This window comes from Rhea americana, unplaced genomic scaffold (genome assembly GCF_003343005.1).
Source record: "Rhea americana isolate MKP2758 unplaced genomic scaffold, rheAme1 scaffold_27, whole genome shotgun sequence".
NCBI classification, from domain to species: domain Eukaryota; kingdom Metazoa; phylum Chordata; class Aves; order Rheiformes; family Rheidae; genus Rhea; species Rhea americana.
Window position 1 is genome coordinate 5,710,831 of NW_028186390.1, and position 20,470 is coordinate 5,731,300.

Genomic DNA, 20,470 nt, shown 5'->3' on the forward strand with positions numbered 1-20,470 from the left:
GCCGCCGCCGCCGCCGCCGCCGCCGGCCGTGGGGTCCGGCTTCAGGGTCTGGAGGAGGGCGGCGGGCAGGGCGGTGGGGCTCAGCTGGGGGTGGTAGAAGGACTTCCTGCAGTTCAGCTCGCCGCCCAGGAAGGAGGGCAGCCCCGAGGCGGCGGAGAAGACCGAGGCGGCGGGAGGCGGCGGAGCCGGTAACGGGCAGTGCGGAGCCTGGAAGGGGAAGGCGCCCGCGGCGCCGCCGCCGCCGGGGTGGTGGTGGTGGTGGTGGTGGTGGTAGCCCTGGAGCTGGAGGCCGTAGTTGTAGCCGTAGGGTCCGTAGGCGAAGCCGGGCAGGAAGGCGGCGGGGTCGGCGGCCCCGGCGCGCAGCAGCAGCTCGGGGTGCGGCGGGTGCAGCTGCTGCTGCCGCTTGAAGCGCTTCCTCCGGCGCAGGAAGCTCCCGTTGTCGAACATGTCGGCGGACTCGGGGTCCAGCGTCCAGTAGTTGCCCTTGCCGGGGTTGCCGGGCTCCCGGGGGATCTTGACGAAGCAGTCGTTGAGGGAGAGGTTGTGGCGGATGCTGTTCTGCCAGGCGGGGAACTTCTCCCGGTAGTAGGGGAAGCGYCCGCTGATGAACTCGCAGATCTCGCTCAGCGTCAGCCGCTTCTTGGGGCTCTGCAGGATGGCCATGGTGATGAGGGCGATGTAGGAGTAGGGCGGCTTCACCAGCGGGTTCTTCCCGCCGCCGCCGCCGCCCGCGGGCGCCTTCTCCCCGGGCGCGGCGCCGCGGGCGCAGGCCGGCTCCGAGCCGCCGGCGGGGGAGAGCCGCTCCGGGGACCCCCCCATGCGCGCCTGGGCGGCCCCGCTCCGCGGCAGGGCGAGCCCCAGCGGATCGCCGCCGTCCTCCTCGTCGTCGTCGTCGTCCTCGTCGTCGTCGTCGTCCTCCTCGTCCTCGCTGTACTTGCCCCCATCCTGGGGCGGGCCCACCACGTCGATATCCGCGTCCTCCACCTCGGAGAGCGGCTCTTCCTCCGGGGAGCGCTCGGACATGATCCCGCAGCCGCCGCCGCCGCTGCTGCCCAAAGTCATTGTTGTGCGGCCGGGGCGGCCGGGGCCGGGCTCCCCCCCCCACCTAGCGGCGGCGCCCGGGATGGTCCCGGGGCCGCGCCGGAGGGCTGCGGCCGCCGCTGGGACTCGGCGCCCCGGCGCCGCCGCTCCGCGCCCCGCTCTCCTCGCCGCTGCTGCCGGGCTGCGGGGTGGTGGCTGCGCAGGGAGGGGCGGCGGGGGGGGCGCGGGGCGGAGGAGGAGGGACGGGACGCCCGGGGGCTGGGCAGGGAGCTTGGAAGCCGTAATAATAAATAATAATAATAACGATAATAATAATAAAAAGTGGGGGGTGCGGCGGCTCCTTGGCAGGGCTGGGGGGGAGGGAGGGGCGTGCGGAAGAGGGAGGGGGGAGGGCAGAAGTTGGGAAGGCGGCTCCCCCCTGCCCACCCCTCCCCGAGCTGGGACCCGGTGGAAACGCTCCCACTCTGCGCCGCCTGCGAGCGCTCCCCAGGCCTTTATACCGCAGCCCCAGCATCACGTGTCGCCCCGCCGCCCCGGGCGCAGCCCGAGCGGGGCGCAGCGAGGGGCTGCTCGGCCCGGATCGGGGCTCCGGGCTCGGCTCCCCGCGAGCGCGGCTCCCGCCCGCAGGGTGCCGCTCACTGCGGCGGCGTGCGGGGCGCAGCCTCCGGCCCGGCCCGCCTGCGGAGGCGGCGGGGATGCTTTCGAGGAAAGGCGCTGCTTGCGCCCACGGAGCCTCGGCCCTTGCCAGGATGCTCCCGGCTAACGGCTGGACGGAGTCGGCCCCGGGCCCGCTGCACAGCAGGGCCGGGAAGGGGGATCGGCGCTGGATAAAGGCTCCCAGCCCTCCCGCCCTCCCCTCTAAGCCAACCCGCGGGGCAGGAGCTCTCAGGATCGCCTGCAAACCCAGCCCCGCGGAGGGGCTCTGCTGCCTCCTCGCTCCCCACCACCTGGGCTGCAGGGCAGGGCGCGGACGGCGGAGCAGCCCCATCTCCCCGCGGGGGATGCGCAGCCCGCGGCTCGGGGCTCAGCCGTCCGCCCTGCAGCAGCCCGGCCGGGAGCTGGGGGAGCGGCGCGGCATCTCTCTCCCCCGGGCTGGGCTCTCACGGGCCGCCCGAGGGGGGGGTGAATTTGGGGATCCCTGCTCCCCTTCTCCAGGCGCCCTTACGTCACCGGCACGTCACTGAGCCCAGAGCACCCTGCTAAGAAACCCGCTTCTCCCGCAGGCTCCCGCACTCGCGCCCCCGGGGAAGTGATGCTGCTGCCCGACAGGTGCCGGGCAGAAAGAGAGGAACCAACGCGCAGACAAACCTCTCCTCGCTTTAAAAAATCAGCCAAAGCGAAGGCTCTGCCCCAGAGGCTGGATAGCCTCCGAGCACCACTCCCCTGCCCGGGTACCGCTGCGCGGAGCGGGGGACATCCCAGCGGCGTCCCGCCGGCCCAGGCACTCTCCGGGAGCCCGAGCGGGGAAATCTCGTCCATCTCCGGAGTGTAAGGTCCTGAAAGCAACAGCTCATCGGCCTGACCAGTGCCTCGGAAAAGCCTTTGCTTTTTTTTCTACCAACACTCATGCCGAGCCTTAGCGTCTCCGCGGCCGCCGGCAGCGCACCTTCGGTTCCCCTCGGCCCCCTCGGGAACCCCATGGTGAAGGCGCCCCCTTCTCCTCCTGCAGCCTAGAGGGGAGGATTTCTCGGGGCGCAGAGAGGCGTCCCACAGCCCCGCAGCCGCAGAAACGCCCCTCCAGCGGCGGAGCCCCGGCGGCCCCTTCCCGGGGCGAGACCGCCGCGGCCGCCCCGGCGCGGGGCTGGGGGCACGGGCACTGCCCCAACCGCCCCCCCCTCGCCCTGGGGGTGTCTCTCGCAGCCTGTTGTTCCTGTGTCTGCTGCAAACCCGGCCGAGCCACGCTCGCACGGCTTTTTCCTTTAGCGGCTTTGCAAAATGAGGCTTTGCTAATTCCACGGGGGTCTCTCTTTCCCTGCGGAGATGGTGCCTGGGAAGGAAGGGATGGTGGAAAGGGTATGTTAGAGAGGTCTTTCGGGTACCATACACTTGCCCGAGGGCATGTGGCCGTCGTGTGAACGTGGGTGCGGGCACGGCGACGGCTCGGGCTCGCCTTTCCCCGGCCGAAGCGTTTGCAAACGAGCAACGCGATCGGGCTCGTAAGGGGGGGGTCCAACCTCCCACCTCCGTCTAAACGCAGTTCCCCACTACCGAAAGGTAAACCCGACCCGGCCACCTTCCCTGCTCCCGTTCATGTCCCCCAAAGCAGCTCGCCGCTGGGTGAAAGCGGGAGGTCGGCGAGCTCGAGTCCCCCCAGCGGCCTCTGCGCATACAGCGGTGTGGGGGGAGCAGGGAGGGGGGCTTGCCTCGCTTCGCCAGGTAAGGGAAAGTCACTGGAGGTGGAAGCTGTGAGGGGAGGGGAAAAAAATCCCTCCTGCTTTTCATTTCTAATAGCAAACAACTGGAATTTTCACCCTTGGAATTCGGGGGCGGCGAGGCGGGGGGGGGGGATCCCAACCCCAGGCCTCATTCAGCAGTGTGAGAATCTGCAATGATGAATTGCAAGTCGCTGCTGTTAACAGGTGCGAGCATTTGGTGATAAAATCTCCAGCACTAATACCGGGGAGCCGGGCCAAACAGCTGCACTGCCCCGCTTCCAAATACCGATCACAATTATTCAAATCCTAACGACTTGGTACACAGGGCTCGCCACAATTAGGGAGATCCCGAATAAAGAGCAGAACTGTACGCCAGGCGCTTTGCCTGCACTTTTCAAGTTTAAACAGATATTAAACAGCCAGCTCCTCTGCGCTAACTCGATCGCATCCTCCTCCCTGTTTGACAGCGCCGCGATCGGGGAGGATTTCACTTAACGGGGGAGAAACACATGAATAATTGTCCTAAGCATTTCTCACGAAGGTGGGAATCTGCCTGCGGATGTATATCCATGTTGGGGCTGGGGGAACTTCTCTGAGTTCTTTCCCTTTTATGCTCCTTCAATCTTCATCACGCGCGTTTGGAGCACACACACACGTATCTCTCTCTCATATGTATATATAATGCATATTCATTCTCTCAACTAAACTAGCGAAATGCTTTGGAGACGCTGCATCTTTCCTACCCACTTTGTTTAAACCCTCCGTTAATGAGATCCTTGGAAAGGCGATGGGAAGAACAAATGGAAGAGAGCGAGGAGGAGAGGGGAGGGAAAAGAAAAACCAAGCCGATTTCCACTTTTATTAAGTAAAATAATAGTTATGCCTCCCCTACATAAACGAAAGTGTCATAAAAAATTCCGAAGCAGCTGCCAGAGATTTCGACCACACACACAACGGGCGATTGAATTTCCACTTTGTGTATTTCATGGCAGAAAGGAACTGCCGGGAGCAGCGCGTTGTGTCTTTACCCACTCGGGCAGGGAGGGCGGAGGGAAGCAAAGCGCCGGGTTTCCGCAGCATCGCGGGCGAGCGGCGCCCGGGGGTCCCCTGCCCCGCTCCTGCCTCTCCCCCGCTCTCCTCCCCTTCAGCAACGCGCATCCCGAGCCGCTGCGGCTCTGGAAATAGCGCGCCCCGAGCAGCCCCGGCTCCCTGCGTGTTTAAAGGCAAAAAACATCATCGCCTGTAAGGTCGGGAACGGCCCGAAAGGAAATGATAGTGAAAGGCTCCCTGTCTCGACATCTGCGAGCGGCTTCTGTTAGTTGAGTCGATATTAGCTTCGGTTTTGTCACGCAAGATCGACTGCAGAAACAAATCAAAACGAGAAAAAGTACCTAAACTACAACTGGCCTGAAATGATTTAGAAAAGGGAAACCCTGGACTGAAATAAAACAGATGGTCGGATTGCAGACATGTATATACATATACACACATGTTCACCGCTGTATTCCCGGACATTATGTATATAATGTATACACACACACACACACGATTTGATTTTTTTAAAATTAAGAGTTCGTACGCAGAGGGAAGAAATGACGCCGTCCATTGAAATAGAAACCTTATCGATCTATCCGAAAAGATTGTCTTGTCATATTCCCACTATTCCCAGCTGCAAAAGAGTGGGAGGGAAGCATTTTCTCTAGGCAGGTTTTTAATTTTTCCTGTTCTTCTGGCCGATGTATTTCGTAAGGAAAGTCTCCCTTTCCATCTCCTGTTTTAATTCGTTTCTGGTTTACATTTGACGTTAAATTTTGCTGTCAAAAGCGGGGAGGAAAGACTGGACTATCAAATCTCAGGGATTAAAAAAAAAATCAGCCGATCGGCACGGCTTTTTGGTGACTCATGTCTGGTCTGTCTTGGCTTCTTAAAAAGGTTTGCTAGCCCACAAAGCAGACATCTTTCACCCCCTATTCCCGCTTTTTTTTTTTTTTTTTTTTTTTCCTTTTCTTCCCCCCTCCCCCGTCTCGCCTCGTCCGTTTAAATTGACTTTCGCCGTTTCCCCCGCCTTGGGTCCAGGCGTGCCGGGTCAGCGCTCATTGCACTGTGGACCCCCCTGGCAGCGGGACCCCTCTCCACGCGAGGTTCCCCCTCCAGGGCTCGCCGGGCCGGGCCGCACCGGGCCGCGCCGGGCGAAGCGGGGGCGGCCGGGCCAGGCGGCAGCTCCGGGCACTGCCGAGCACGGGCTGGTTTAGCTCCGGCTCAGCCGACCTTGTTCCCAGGTCCCCGCAGATGACCTGTTGGCTTTGCAATATATAATCGTTCATGTTTCCTCTGCCGAGCAGCATCTAAATTCGTTTATTCTGATGAGAACCGCATCTACAAGTCCCCCAAGGCTTGATGATGGATTTTTCTGTATTACCTCGTTATCAAGCTTGGCTGAACTCTAACTTCTCTGAAAACATGAACAAGACAGACCTGCTGCTGCCCGGGATGCCCCAGGGGGCTCTTTTTCCACTTATGTGATTTCCTTTGATATTATTTCTCTTCTTTCCATATCCAAGGCTCAGACCTTTAGTCCTCCCTGCAGTTCAACCTTTTTTTCCACCCCATATCGCCCAGCTCCCAGCTTGCTAAGATTACACCTCAGTCTGCAGCCTGTTTGCCAGGAGTTCCCAATGCAGGAAGACAAGCAGAGATGGTGGGTGCCACATGCTGGAATATGTGTAAAATTCCCCATTTGGAGGACACCGGAGCCAAGTGCCTATATCCATTCCCTCAGTGCTTGGATATTGGACACTTCATTTTTTTCTTGACTCATATTTTCAAATATGGGCATCCCAAAATCCATTCCAAAAAAGGCCTGGATTTAAAGAGAAGCTTTTTATTATTATTATTTTTGTTTCCCCCAGATTTTCAACAATTCCCGTGAAACTCTGGAGAGCAAGTCTCCTTATCTTTCTTGCTCTCCTGCCCTCTTCTTCACCTCTCTTTATGTATTTAGGTGCTGTGATCCAAGTTTAGGAGCTTGGTTTTGGTTTCAGGGTTCAAAAACTTTGCCTGGTGCTCTCCCTCCATAACTGATCCCATTTCACATAGCCTTGGAGCCCACCAGGCAAGCTCACATGAAGCTTAATGTTCAGCTGATTAACCTTGGCTTGGTATAAGCTTTTCATACTGCTTCTTGGCAATCTGATATGAAAAGAGATGGATACACACACACTTGCATGACTCAGAGGAACGCAGTGATTTCAAACCATAAAGCACCAGGTGCACTTTTGAGACTCACCAAATCCAGCCCTCCTGGTTGCCATAAAAAACACATTAGCCAAAGGCCTATGCATGTGGAAGCCAATTATGTTCTGGCACATGGCAGCATGTGCAGAACAGCCTGGTAACTGTGCCTACCACACAAGGAAAAATATCCCTGTGAAAACAAGTCTGCTAAATCACTTCATTCTTCCCCAAATCCCCTGAAAATAAAAGGGATAAAAGTTTTGGGGAGGGGGGAAGAGGATCTATGAGGGAGGGAATCAGGTTTTCCAAGAGTGGGTGCCCCAGTGAGAGAACCTAAATAAGTGGCCAGATTCACAAAGCTGTAGAACCTTGTGATGAGGTTTTCAAGGCCAAGTTTTCCATGTTCACATTTGATCATGCCTAACATGTCCAGACCTTTCCTGCTGCTGAGTTTGCTGCAGCCAGGAATTAAGCTACCCAAGCGCCCACTTGACGCACTGAGATCGCAAAGGCCCATGTCAGCTATAAACACCAGCTGAGGACCCCTGATTTGGGGGCTAGGAGCAATACTGAAGAGAAAGCTTTCAAAGAAGGAAATTACTGAGAAGACGGAAAATTACTAAAGCTTGGTTTGATTGGGAGGAAAAGAAAGCACTTGACTATTTCATTTTTTTCCTGCATATAATAAATGGCTGGGAATATGGTTCTTTGAGGCTGGAAGTATCAGGCAGTCTCAAGACAAGTGACAGTTTGGAATGAGTCTGCTGTAACCTTGTAAAGATCAGCCATGCCTATATATGCTGATATCTGCAGATTTGCCTCCCAGACAGGTTTGTAGATATATTTGGCCAGCTGATGTCAAATAAGACTAAATTTCAGTCAGCTAGAGGCTGTGATGCTAACACTGAATGAGAATTTTCCTATGTTGGGAAGAAACTGAATAAACAGAGGAGAAAGAGTCACTACCTAAAGTCTGGAGGATGGGAGAAGGGAGGGAAAGGATGTAAATGGCTTATCCAAGGCCATGCAGAGGAGCAGAGGCAGAGCCAAACACCTTCACTCTTGTCTCTTATAGCTGAGCATGCACAGCACTTTGCCAAGACCCCCTTCTCCCAGACACCCTAGAGAAACACTTTGTGGGGCCTCAAATACCTCATCTTTGACTTTGCCTTCTTCTGACACAGTGAAACGACCACTTTGAGCTTTGTCTTAAAAACTGTGGTATTGTAGAGCAATGACTTCACAGAGACTAGTAAATCATCCATTTCCTTGACTTTTTGGCTAACTCTGTACTGCACCCTGCAAGCAGTCCCCCGGGGCCTGGCCTCAATGTCTAGGGGAGATCTGGCTCAAACCCTGCCCTGGGTCCAAAGCATGCGGCTCGACTGAGACACTTCTGGAAACCCCAGTAAGATCAGGCCACTCACACCAGGCCAATCAATTGTCTGAGAGGGCACAGCCAGGACCCCACTGCTAAATCTGGCCCCTTGGCTCTGCTGTCAGGGTTTTAATAGTTCCGTTTGTTTGTTTGTTTGTTTTCCTGGAGCACAAAGCAGCTCTCTGAACTCTCAAAGACATGGGGTCCCTTAGCTCAGCACCATGGGAAGAGCCTTCAGTGTTGACATTAGGTACTACTGGGACAGCCCTGCCTCATCCTGGCATCAGTCACAGCCAACGAAGGACAGCCAGGCAGAAAAGGTGGTGGACAAGAGATTATCAGGATTTCATCTGGGTCAAATAACAAAATATCTGACCAGGAAATACAGTGCCATATTTTGGGGCTGAATTTCTGCAGTTCCAGTATCCTTTAGCACACAGGTTCATCTACTGCTTTGTCCCACAGACTGGCACAGGTGCTTCCATACCCTGGCAGATCCTTCCTTTGGATCCAAGACCCAGAGCTAATGCCTGCTTTGCACTCACAGGACGCACAGCCAGGCTGACACATCAGTGTCAATGTGCCTACAAGGGACAATTCTCCGTTTCCTATAAAATGAGTGCTCTGCAGTGCACAGCGGGTTAAACGGACATGCAAGAAACCCACCCCCAGCAGCTCCAGACCAGGATAAACTTTCCCTGCTCCTTTCTATAAACTGCCAGAAGAAATCACTGCCCCAAGCTGCACAGAGGACCAGCCTGTCAGCGCACAGACTAACATTAATCCTGCCACTGCGGGGAGGGCGTGCGCGCACACACACACACACACACACACACAAGTGAGTCTCTTGTCATTCTTGCTATTAACAGGAAGCTGAGCTGTTTATATAGAAGAAATGACACCAAGACTTGCTAAAGGGATGGCTGAATTTTCACACTTTATGTTTCTTGGAAGGACTTGTTTTCAGCAGGACAGATATTCAACATGCCCAGCTAGGTGGATCCTGTCAAAGCTTATTTTGAAATAACTTTTTATTACTATTTGTATGAGTTTTGTGTATTGCAGATGCTAAATGTTAAAACTGTTTAATAAGGTGCTGGGATAAGTAATCCACTCCCACGAAGACATGTCCCTAGGGTCCCTCAGGGGAACTGGGCACTTGCAGTGCTCCAGCTGGGGAGATGTGCAGGTTGATGAATTCGCTATTGCTTCTTACCCCCCAGGTCCAAATACATCCTCAGGCTAACCCCAGGAGCCTTTCCCCCTGTGCTCTGCACCCTCACATGTGCTGGATTGTGCTTCTCAGCAGCAGGCTGGCAGGACCTTCCCTCCCAGCTCAGAGATAAGCGTGCCATCTAGAGGAAATCCCCTTTATTACCAGGACTGGCAGCTGAAAATTATCCAATAAAGAATAATTAACCTCTGGCTTCAGAGCAAATCCTCCATCCATGCACTGCTGCTCAGGGCTGCAGCGCAGGCACGCCGTGGCTGGCAGGCGATGCACTGGGACGTCACACCAGCTCGGGAAGCCCCGAGCCCTGGAGGCTGCAAGCACACTCGGGGCATCGCAGCGCATACTAGCTGTGCTCTGACCCATCTCCCTACATAGTTGCTGTCGGAAACAGCTGCTGTGACTCCCAGCATGGGCATTTTGGTGTGAATGAGGAGAAGGCAAAGCAGATCTTCTGTATCACATGCTTTTGACCATGTCTGCCTTTAAGAAAGATGTGAAGTCTGTATATACCACAAAACGCCCTCCAGCAGCTGCTAGCACTTGTCCCAAATCCTATAGGTGCCAATGCCTGAGCCTTGGGTGAAGACCCTGCCAAAGTAATAGAGGCAGCAGCAGGGCCATCTCCCAGACCAGCAGCTCCCACCTTGCAGGACATAGATCCTTCATGGGGAGAGTGGCTCTGTGCACACTACGTACAGCTCAGAAGGGGCTAGGGTACCTTTCCTAGGGCTAGCCCAGAGAGGTAAGTGGAGCTCTGCCCTCTCATGAGGGAGATCCACATATCTACACATTTTTTCATAAAGAAAAATCTTCTTAGAGTAGAAAAATCTCCTTCACTGCTGACTGCCCAGGGTGGACACAGAACAGGCTGGGTCTACTCTCATAGGGAGCTGCTGTAACTCCGTGGCAACTGGAGAAAGGAGCAGAGCTAAGATCACTCCCTCAAACAAACCTGCAGGCACCTGTAGGTCTGGGACCCATGACGCGGAGCATATGGAGGCAGCAGGTACCTGTAGATTGTGCACTCACCTGCAGTCAGCCCATCCACTGATGCACCCACCGCCCACATCTCATAGTTCCCTCTTTTTCCTCTTTCTACCACTCCAACAGGTAACTGCATGGCCACAGTCACCAGCACAAAGTCTTTGTCCCACTAATAAAAATATGTCCCCGAAGCCCTAAAAGATAATTGAAAACCAGCAGCCCAGATCCAAGCACAGGGACAAGTGCTACTACCCAGCAGGTAGTGCTCTTATAAAAGTGGGAAGCCTTGGGAAAAACAAAACAAAAACAAAAAGAAAAGAAAACTCAGAGGTGTTATCCTAAAAAAAACAATTTCCCCCTGCCGCTTTCAGGATAGTAGCTCTCAATAATTGACATAAGGAGCTCTCAGAGGCTTCAGGAGGTGGGAAGTGTCTATTGGAATTGGAAGACAGAATCTGAAGGGGATAAGGGAAAAACTGTCAAAGGAAAGATTATGAGTAACAATTTCAAAAGTCACATAATTTGGGTGGGGAGAAACAATTACTGCAGGTACCTTAAAAGAAGGGCTTGCTTTGCTGAGTAACCCTGCCCACGCACACCTCAGCGGGGAGCACCTCCCGGGCTGTGGAGGCCGTGCATCTGCATTTCTGCCCTGAGTGCACTGTCACCCCATCCCGCACAGCTCCTCCTGTAAACTCAACCCACAGCCCACCCAGAGTAGGCACAGTGCTCCTCAGCTCCCTCTGGGTTTTACAGAGCCCATCTAATGAAATTTAGTACTCCTGCCTGCCTCCAGGGAACCGCTGAGAGTTTGGAGATCCCTACAGACACAATTACTTACAGCTCCACTGACAAAAGACAAGGAAGGGAGCGACACAAAGAAGGCACAAACGCTTAGAAGCACTTTCCAGCAGAATAAGTGTAAGGACTCAACAGCCACCAAGGTAGATAGCTTTGCCAAAGGTGTACCTGGAGCTCTTGACACCACCGGATGCCTGGCAGAGCTCAACCACAAGCAGATACTTTTCTTATATAGACAAATGGGGAAGGAGAAAACCAACTCTAAAAAACTTAATGGGTTGAGAAACAGAAAAAAAAAAAAAAATCCTCTCCAGTATGGCTACTCTAGATGCAGCATAGCTACTCACTGCTCACCCATATTTGCCAATTAGCAAAAGGTAAGAGGGAATGGAGAAGAGCAGGGATGGTGTCACAGGAGAGAAAGAGGCTGCAGAAAAAATGAATGCATGCTTACGAAGAGAACATTTGGAGAGGAGCTACTATTGTTTTAGTTTACTCATGTTCTGCAAGATCATTTTTTCTTTCTTCACTTTTTATACAAAGATTATTTCCCACTCCCCCCCCCCCACACACACACTACCTTAGCAGCTCCTTAGAAGCTGCTCTCAGGTGCTCCTAAGCAAGGCTGGCTCCCAGCACTGTCTGTGTGGCTTTTAATTTTGAAAGGAGATCCTGCCTTGCCTGCTTCTCTATATCAGCGAGCTCTTAGGACTGACTCCTAACCCATGTTAAGGAGGCTACACTGGCAATTCATCCAAACTGCTCCTCACAACCTGGGCAAGAGTTGTTCTCTGTTCTCCTCCATAGGGAGTGAAGGCGCAGGTGTCTTCACAGTCCTCTAAAGTGCTCTGTCTTGCAGGTGCTCACTGTTGCTACGGAGTGAAGGGATGCAGAGCTCTGTGCTAGAAACCTGTATTCTTCACAGGTCTTCTATTTCCTATCACTACTGAGAGGAGTTTAGTTGTAATAAAAATCTGGGCTCCGATCCTACAAACACTTTTGCCTGGGCTTAACTCTAAGCACGTGAACCGTCAAAGGGGACTATTCATGTGCTTAAAATTTAAGCATCTGCTTAAGCGTCTGTAGGCCTGGAGTCTGTCAGTGCAGGGATTTGTGTGTTAAGCCCATATTCTGGGTCATTATCCTTTTCATGTCTTCTCTGGTATTTCAGAAGATGCTTCAAAGAGGAATTTTCAAGTTCTTCAGTAAACTTTGCCGTCCTGAACAGCCGAGATTCTTGGCTATTCTATGGGGGTAATTCTGCTCCTTTCCCTCCCCTCCCCCCTTTTAGTGATAATCCTGTGCTATTTCATGCTTGGCCAGACAATTAAGCCCTCTTGCTGCGTGTCTCTGTCTTTGTTACGTATAATTGTTCCAAATAATTAGCCACTATTGCATGCTATTCTGAAACTACCTTGTATTGCAATTATACTTAGAGGGTGAGCATCAGCTCAGGGAGAATCCAAGCAGTAGACAGCCTAGAAAGAAACGGGTTTGAGTTGAGGGAAAATGGATATGCACTGAACCCAACACTGCAGAAAACATAACAGTAAGTGTCCTGTGAGGAGTAAAACTCTGCTTGGGGCTGTTCTGCACTTGATGGAGTCTGGGCTTGTACTGGCAGAAAAGCCAAAGGTGGTGCTGGGGGACGCTGGCGATGTGTTACCTGGCTGCCACCTCGTGGGTGCTATAGGTAGAGAGGGCTGGTTGACCTGGGCTTACATGCTTCCTCCAGTAGAAATCTCATTGCAACACCAAATCTCTCACCTTCAGTCACCCAAATTGTTGCCGTTTCCTTCGGTAGGCTCCTGCACTGGTGATGCAGCTCTCGCTGACACTGCTGGCAAAGGCACAAGGAAGCACAAAGCGGGTTTAGTGGCTCGCTGATGTAGTCTGGGTGATGGAGCAGATCAGGGATAATGAGAGGTTTTGACCTCCTGCCTAAAATGGAGCTCAGTGCCCCAAGACTGCTGTGCTTGTGCCAAGAAGTGGGGGGATCAGGCCCTTAAGAGTAGATCATTTTTTTCCATGTAAAATCATATTATGCTTGAATCACTTTAATGGTGATTTGCAGCAAGTACTTTGGCCATGTGGTTGGTTTTACCATTTCTGCAAAATGTAAGGAATATGTGGCTGGATTGGGATAAATTTGTGTTCTGGCAGCAAAATGTTCTCTAATGGTGTCTTCAAGTAGTTCTGGGATGGTGACACTTCTGATTTCCCAAGGGCAGGGACTCCAGATGATGAGATTGAGTCAGCAGCCTTCCATTTTCCCACTAGTGAGTGCATCTCTGCTGTGGACAAGTGCCAGACAAACAGGCTGCTTGGAGAAGTTACTTCTCCATGTAAAGCATCTTTTTGAAAACAGTAGTGTGGTGCAACAGAATCCCCTTAGCATTAGTGTCTTCTTTTTTCTTTTAAGAAAGAAATATCTGAAAATGATCTAATCACAGACATGGGTTGGCCTGATCTACACTGGTGAAAACCATGGCCTGCTCTGAACAGAAAACAAGATGGCCAGTAGAAATGTGCTTGGATGATTTTGTGCTCTTTGAGATTCATTCACTACAGCCAGGTTGAAACCTCTTGAAAATGGTTCTACAAGCACAGCTGGGTTTAGTTTCAGCTAACACCTGGTTAGCTAAAGGAGTTTTAAAATGTCTATACGTAGAATATGACTATGGTGCATGAGGAAAATTTGTTAAAGGAAGGAAGGAATTGTGATGGCTCATGAAAGTCAAAATGAGTCCTGATTGCAATGCATTGGAAGAGAGCATGGGAGAACGGTGAAGGACATGTGGGATGGTCAAACACAACTGGAGCAAAGAACAAGAAGGATGTCAGCATAAGTGGGGCAGCAATGGGATCACAGGGTGTATGGGGCTGCTGGGAGCAGAGGACACATGACCAGGCTGGATGAAGGAAGCATCCAAAATGTCTGAGATGGTTGGGCCCATTTGCTGCAGGCATCATATGCATCCTTCTCCCAGGCTCCCATTCCTGAGGTAACCTGTGCAGCTGCGTGCCCCAAAGGGGCAATCTCCTGCAGGTGTAAATGAGTGTCACTCAATGCTACTCAGCAGAGCCCAAGTGAACAGAAGATAAACTTTTCCAAGGCAAGTGCATAACTGACTTAAGTCCATTCCTCCTGCCTGGAGCATCCCAAGGTGCCATGAGCTGGGACTGTTCATTGGTTTGGGGATTGGTGGAGTTGCTTCAGTGCATACAAAAAAAACGCTGACTGTCGCAGTGTAACCACTTCAGCAGTCCCTGCCAAAAGACTGTGAAACAAATGAGCCTTGGACATTCTCCCAAGAGCTTACTGGTGTTAAATTGCCAGTAGGCAACCTAAGCGCAGCCTTGCTTCCCAGGTGCTTCCTAGGCCCAGTCCCCACCCTGCCATTCACATACACTAAGCATCACATTTCAAACACAAGTGTGAATGAATGCTGATGGGAACTGGGCAGCATAGTCAGCCTGCCAAGAAGGCTGGCTGCTGCAGACAAGTGCTCTTCCATCACTGCCTGCTTGTCTTCAGCCTAGGACCCAGGTTATTGCTGTGCTTCCACTTCTGTTGCCTGTTTTCACAATAGAAAGTCCTACAGAAGAACAACTGGACTGGCCCAGGACAGCCCCATCCAGGTCTTGTAGCCTGTTTCCAACAACGGCCTGTGGTGAGTGCTTAGGAAATGGGTAAAAGAGACAGGGTATACACAGAGAAATCCTTCCCTTCCCAAATCTTTCCATCTTTGATGGTCAATGTTGCAGGGATTTCCCAGCCTGCACATTGCATCCAGCCTGTTACTTTCAATAATGACCTTCCCTGCACAAGTTGAATCCCGTTTTGACTGAGCCTGTACTCCAGGTCTCCATGATGTTCTGCCCTTCACCATGCAGTTGTGCACTGTGTGAGCAGGAAAGACATCCCAAACACCAGATTACCAGTCTCCCTTTCACCTGGCTGCATGCTCCTAAGTGTGCCCTGTCCCTCATGTTTCAGAAGAAATAATCAAAATTCGTGGCACATCAACCTAGGAGTGTCCCCTGATGCTGTTTGCTGAGATCTTGGTGTCTTTGCAAGCTTACTACTGCTGTCATGCTGAAGACACCCACACTGACTCTAGAGTTCAGTCTGAACACGACAGCCCCCTGAAGTGCTTGTTCATGACTCTTAGAGGACATAGGCACTTGGGGATGAGCTTGTTGACGGGACACCACAAGATGCACCCAGCCCGCTTGTGTTAGCAGGGTCCAGCCTGCTCGGGCAGCAGAGTCCGGGTGGTATTTTATGAACCTCAACTCAGGAGCGGCTGGGAAATGCCGGCGCTCCGGGCGCCCCCGAGCCCTCCCTGGAGCTGGAGAAGTTTCTCCGTGTTTTCCCCGTGCTTGCCCGGGCTCTCCGCTGGGCGGCAGTGCGGGCCCGAGCTGGGCAAAGCGAAGCAAAACGCCCTCGCAACGCTCTCGCAAATGGCAAAGCGTTGCACGGAATGACACCGAGCTGTGGTGTAAAATTTGCAGTGCTGGGACTGCCAGTGGCCGGCTGGCAGCATCCAGGAAAGATCTAACATTACCAGAGGGACTGGCAGAAGTTCTTCCAGAAATGCACTTCTATGAGAATTTCAGCTCATGTTGTGTGTGTTTGGAACTGAATGGAAAGCACTATTTATAGCTTGTGAATGTAAGTCAGAAAGAGCTTTTTTTTTTTTTTTTTTTTTTTTTTTTTTTTTTTTTTTTAACCTGTAGGGAAGCAATAGGAACTTGGTACATGCACCAAACGTGCAGAATGCTGTCATACGCAGACACAGTTGATCTTCCCCAGGCAGCTAGTACTTCTAAGAGGAAAGTATCTTTTTCAAAGTGGCAGCTCATTTTGGTTGTTTTTTTCTGAATGTCCAATCCAAGAGATTTGAACTCAGCTTGATTTTCAAAGATTGTTTTCTGAGAAGTCAGACAGTCTCAGGGGTCGCCCAAATCAGTAGGCAAATCTCCTTAGCATGCTTGGGATCAGCTTCTCGTTGCTACAAAAGTCCCCCTGCTTTCACATGCGTTCAAGACTGGGGGCGCTCTGCGCACCATGTAGCAGCCACACGACCCCTCTTGGTTACTCTGAGGAATTGTTGTTTATTCCAGTTTTGGGGAGCAAAGAAAGTTTTGCCTCTGGCTTTTGTGTGAGCAAGATTAGGTTAGTTATGACTGTCATTACTCAATATTACCTAAATTCCTTGGATATTGCTAAATAAAGAAGGGAGGATTTCAAAGGAGACTTGGTTTCACAACTGAAAACTGGGTGATAACTACTCCTGTTTCATTCAAATCCCTCTTATTCAGTGAACGGGGACATTCAAAAGACACTAAAACAGATGAAGGGCGCACGTATAAACTTTACAAAGCTTAAAGCTACTCTGCCCCAGCAAGGCTCATGCTTTACATGACACTTTAATCCTACTCATTTGCTAGATTCACCCTAACTGTAAACAAAGCTTTGAAACGAAAGCTTAAAAGCCTAGTTGGGATACATTAAGTTAACCAGCAAGACACTCTTAAGGCATTAGTTTAATGACAACCACAATACAAGTGCCAGAGTCTTGTGTATGTGAGGATTAATATCTATAGGAAAAAGAAAAAAAGGCATTTGTTCCCTGTACTTTCCAGCTTGTTTAGCAGTGGAAGGCCTGCATGTATGGGTGGCTTAATGCTGCTCACAGGAGGCTCTGGGTTGGGACTGTCTGGCAGACAGGGAGATATGGGTCCTTAAAAGACATGCAACAGTATGTCGCTTGCCAGGATTTGTCCTGACCCCCCAGGCTAGTGTCCGCTCAGCGTGCTCCGAGCCACATTTGCTGGGATCCAACATGCTGTACTACCTCTCATCTCAAGCCCAAGCTCATGGCTGGTAACCTTGGCTGAGGAGACCCCAGTTTAGGGGAGGAACCAGTTTAGTGCTTCAGCCTGGCTCCATCGCATGAGATGCGGGCAGCTAAGGGAACCCCACGTGCAACAGCACGGACCCCCAGACACCTGAGCCCCACCAGCACTTGAGCTAAGCCCAGAGGTGCCAAGAACTGGAAAAGCTCTTTCAGATGCTTCCCGCTCCTCTGAGGCTCCATCCTGCTTCTGGGTGACTGGAAGTGAAGGGGCTCAGCACAGCATGCTGGCTCAGGGGTCTCTTCCCCATGCTTCCCACCAGGGCAGACATTTGCTGCGGGTGACGCTCTCTTTAAACAGTGCTTCTGGACCCCACATTTCCCTGAGCCAAGCCACAGCACAGCCCGCAGACCCCATTCACCCAACTTCATCTTGCTTTTACATCACCACTGGGTTCCCCTCTACCCCCGCTAAAATCCTCCCAGTTGCAATACAAACCAATAACATCCCAGCCCAGCACCTAGCAAAAGTTATTTTATACGCGAAAGGATTGCAGGATCAGGCCCTGGAAATGAATGTGAACTACTGACAGGAGTCCATTCAGTGAACCATCCATGTAAATAATTATTTTATGAGTTCCAGCATCCCCCCCAGTCCATCTATACAGATAGTGTGTTATATACAAGAACGGCACTTTGCAGACTTCCATTAGATAGATACAAAATACATTTCCATAGATATGGCTCTATCTCCTATAAAGAACACAAGAATGTCAGCAGATACTCTTCTTTCTTTTTTCTGTTGAAAAACGAAAACTAACGAAAAAGGCTCTACAGTTTGCGAGTCAGAAAGTGCGTCCGGTCAGGACAGCCCTTTCCGAGCAGGGCTATTGCTGGGGGCAGAGCGCACGGCTGGGAGCGGCGGGAGAGCGGGACAGGCGAAGCCGCGGGAGCCAGAGCTGGGCAGCCCAGCCGGGGCACCTACACCCTTGTGACCACGGGGCTCCCAAACGGCCAGGGGCAGCAGCCCAGAGGCGGCTCGGTTTTTGGAGGCAGAGCAAGTCCCCGTCTTAAGGAGGCCGAGAGCGTAAAAGTGTCTTTCCCCCCTCCCTTCCGCAGTACATCCGCCCTTGGTTTCTACAAAGCACGTGGATCGAAAGAGCCACACGTGGGAGCGCCCGCGGCGTGGGCGAAGCCGCCTGCGTGGGCACCCGCCCGTGCGCAGCGTTCAATCACAGACGGCAGCCGGGGAATTAGATGCTCGATTTTACACCAAATGTCACCTGATATCAAACTCCTCCTTAAGAAGCAGGAAGGTGCAATAGGCACTATGGGAATCTAGTCTGCTTCACATGAAGCCCCTGAGTAACAGGAGAGAAACCCTATCCTGTCACTTTTACCTGGAGGATGTGTCAAAAAAAACAAAAAACTAAACTAGCGATGGAGAATTCTGCCTTCAAATCTGGCTGAACAGTCTGGCTGGACAGTCCTATAAATAAAGATTACCAGACCGGCTAGTGAACAGGTTGGATTTTTAATTGATTTTGTTGCTAGGAAGAAAAGCTATGCTCACTTAATTTGATATAGTAAGTCAGAATTTCACCTCTGAAGGAAGACAGGCATCCCCTGCTCCGCAAACGAGAACGGCCAAGCCCAACCAGAGCTGCGCAGGGCAACCCTCACCTGGAGAAACCTTGCAGGTGCCTCGCAGGCGACGGAGAGCTTGTAGCAACCTTTGCACACCTCGGCAGTGGTTAGTTACTACCAGCTTTAAAAAAAAAAAAAAAAAAAAAAGAGTAAAACAGACAGCTTTAAAAAGTGTCACTGAAGAACGTAAGCTGCGTGGCAGCGTTACAACAGCAGCATGAGTCTGTCTCCCATCCACTACAAAACTGGTACTTCTCCTTTTTCCAAGGTCCGGCTGGAACCAGAGGAATGGCAGCACTGAACACATTGAAAGGAAAAGTTTATTTAAAAATAATCCTTTCTAACAATGAAAGTTATTTTTAAAAGCAGTAAAAAGAAGTAGCTGGGTTTTCTCCTACAGGGGAAAGAAAGGATAACCATCTTAAATATTTATTTAAAATGTAGTGAATTGTTTTTGTCTTTTGGATTTTCTTTGTTTTGGTTTGGGGTTTTGGGGGGGTTGGGGGTATTTTTTTTTTTTTTTTTTGGTAACTATCATTCCAGCTACAGGTGAGGAACGCAGAGAAGAGAGGAGAAACCCCGTTTGGGGAAGATTTCTTGCAGCCTGGCTTCCCGGGCGCGACACCTCGCACCTACCTCCCGGGCGCTGCAGCTCGGGGCGCCCCGTGTGCCGTGCCGCGCCGTGCCGTGCTGGACAGCGGTGCCGGGAACGCCGTGGGCGCTCCCCGCCGCGGGGTGAGGAGAAGCGCGTGACCCCCCACCCAGAGGGGATGGGGCAGAAGAAGGCCAAAAAAGAAACTGCGTTATCTCCAGTTAAAAATCAGCGCGGGAGGAGAGGAGGTCGGAGAGGCGCCCACTGCCCGCCGCAGAGGCGGCGCGCACCCGGCCGCTGCGTCCCCACGCCGCCAAAGGCCGGGCCCCCTCCCCGGGCGTCGCGGCGGGCCCGCCGGAGCCCCCGTCACATGTACCGCTCCAGCCCGGCGGGGAAGTTGGGCTGCCGCACGTAGGCGTTGCTGGAGCCGAACTGGCCGAGGGGCGAGGTGGAGAGCCCCAGGAGCTGGTCGCCGTGCTCGGCGCAGCCCGCGGGCCGCATGGCCGGCAGCGCCAGTCTGTTGGGAGCCCCGTAGAGCTGCGGGCTGCCGGGCGAGTAGCCGCCCTGCGGCACGGGCAGGTGGGGCGGCGAGGCGGCGTAGGGGTAAGCCAGCGCGTTGGGGCCGGCCCTGCCCAGCAAGCCGGGGCTGACGGGCTGCGCTTGGAAACACGGCGGCTCGGTGCTGCCCACGGAGCAGGCGGGCGGCAGCTCGGCCCCGGCCAGACCCAGCGACGGGGCGCCCAGCTCGGAGGGCGGCGAGGGCTGCAGCGCCTGCTGCCCGCTGATGAGGCTGTCGATGCTGAACATCCTGGGGTGCTGCGAGGGGGCCGACGGCGGTGCTCCGGCCGCGTACGGGTGGAAGACGGCGCCGGAGAGCTGGGGGCTGTAGGCGGGCGAGCAGAGCGCGTTGGGGTAGGGGGCGGCGGGCGCCACGGGGCGGCCGGCGGGCGGCGGGGTGAAGGCGCTGGAGTTCTGCATGTAGCCGGGGTAGGTGGTGATGTCGGTGCGCTTGAAGCGCTTGCGGCGGCGCAGGAAGCTCCCGTTGTCGAACATGTCCTCGGCGGCCGGATCCAGCGTCCAGTAGTTGCCCTTGCCCGGGTGGCCGGGCTCCCGGGGGATCTTGACGAAGCAGTCGTTGAGGGTGAGGTTGTGGCGGATGCTGTTCTGCCACTTCTTGGGGTTCTCGCGGTAGAAGGGGAAGCGCTCGGTGATGAACTTGTAGATGCCGCCCAGCGTGAGCTTCCTCTCGGCGGCGTTGGCGATGGCCATGGCGATGAGGGCGATGTAGGAGTAGGGCGGCTTGCCCCGCTGCACCGGCCG

At 53.4% G+C, this 20,470-nt stretch overlaps 2 protein-coding genes across 2 annotated transcripts in view; both read right to left on the reverse strand.

Moving 5' to 3' along the window:
- Positions 1–1,095, reverse strand: part of FOXD2 (forkhead box D2) — a 6,232-nt gene extending 5,137 nt beyond the window's left edge. Inside the window, 3 exon segments of the mRNA XM_085308192.1 lie at positions 3–225; positions 227–270; positions 273–1,095. Of these exon segments, the coding sequence (XP_085164318.1) occupies positions 3–225; positions 227–270; positions 273–1,062 (1,057 nt within the window). The 5' untranslated portion in view covers positions 1,063–1,095.
- An 18,421-nt stretch (positions 1,096–19,516) lies between these two features.
- FOXE3 (forkhead box E3) overlaps positions 19,517–20,470 on the reverse strand; it is a 1,963-nt gene continuing 1,009 nt past the window's right edge. The window contains exon 5 of the mRNA XM_085308193.1: positions 19,517–20,470. Within this exon, the coding sequence (XP_085164319.1) occupies positions 19,517–20,470 (954 nt within the window).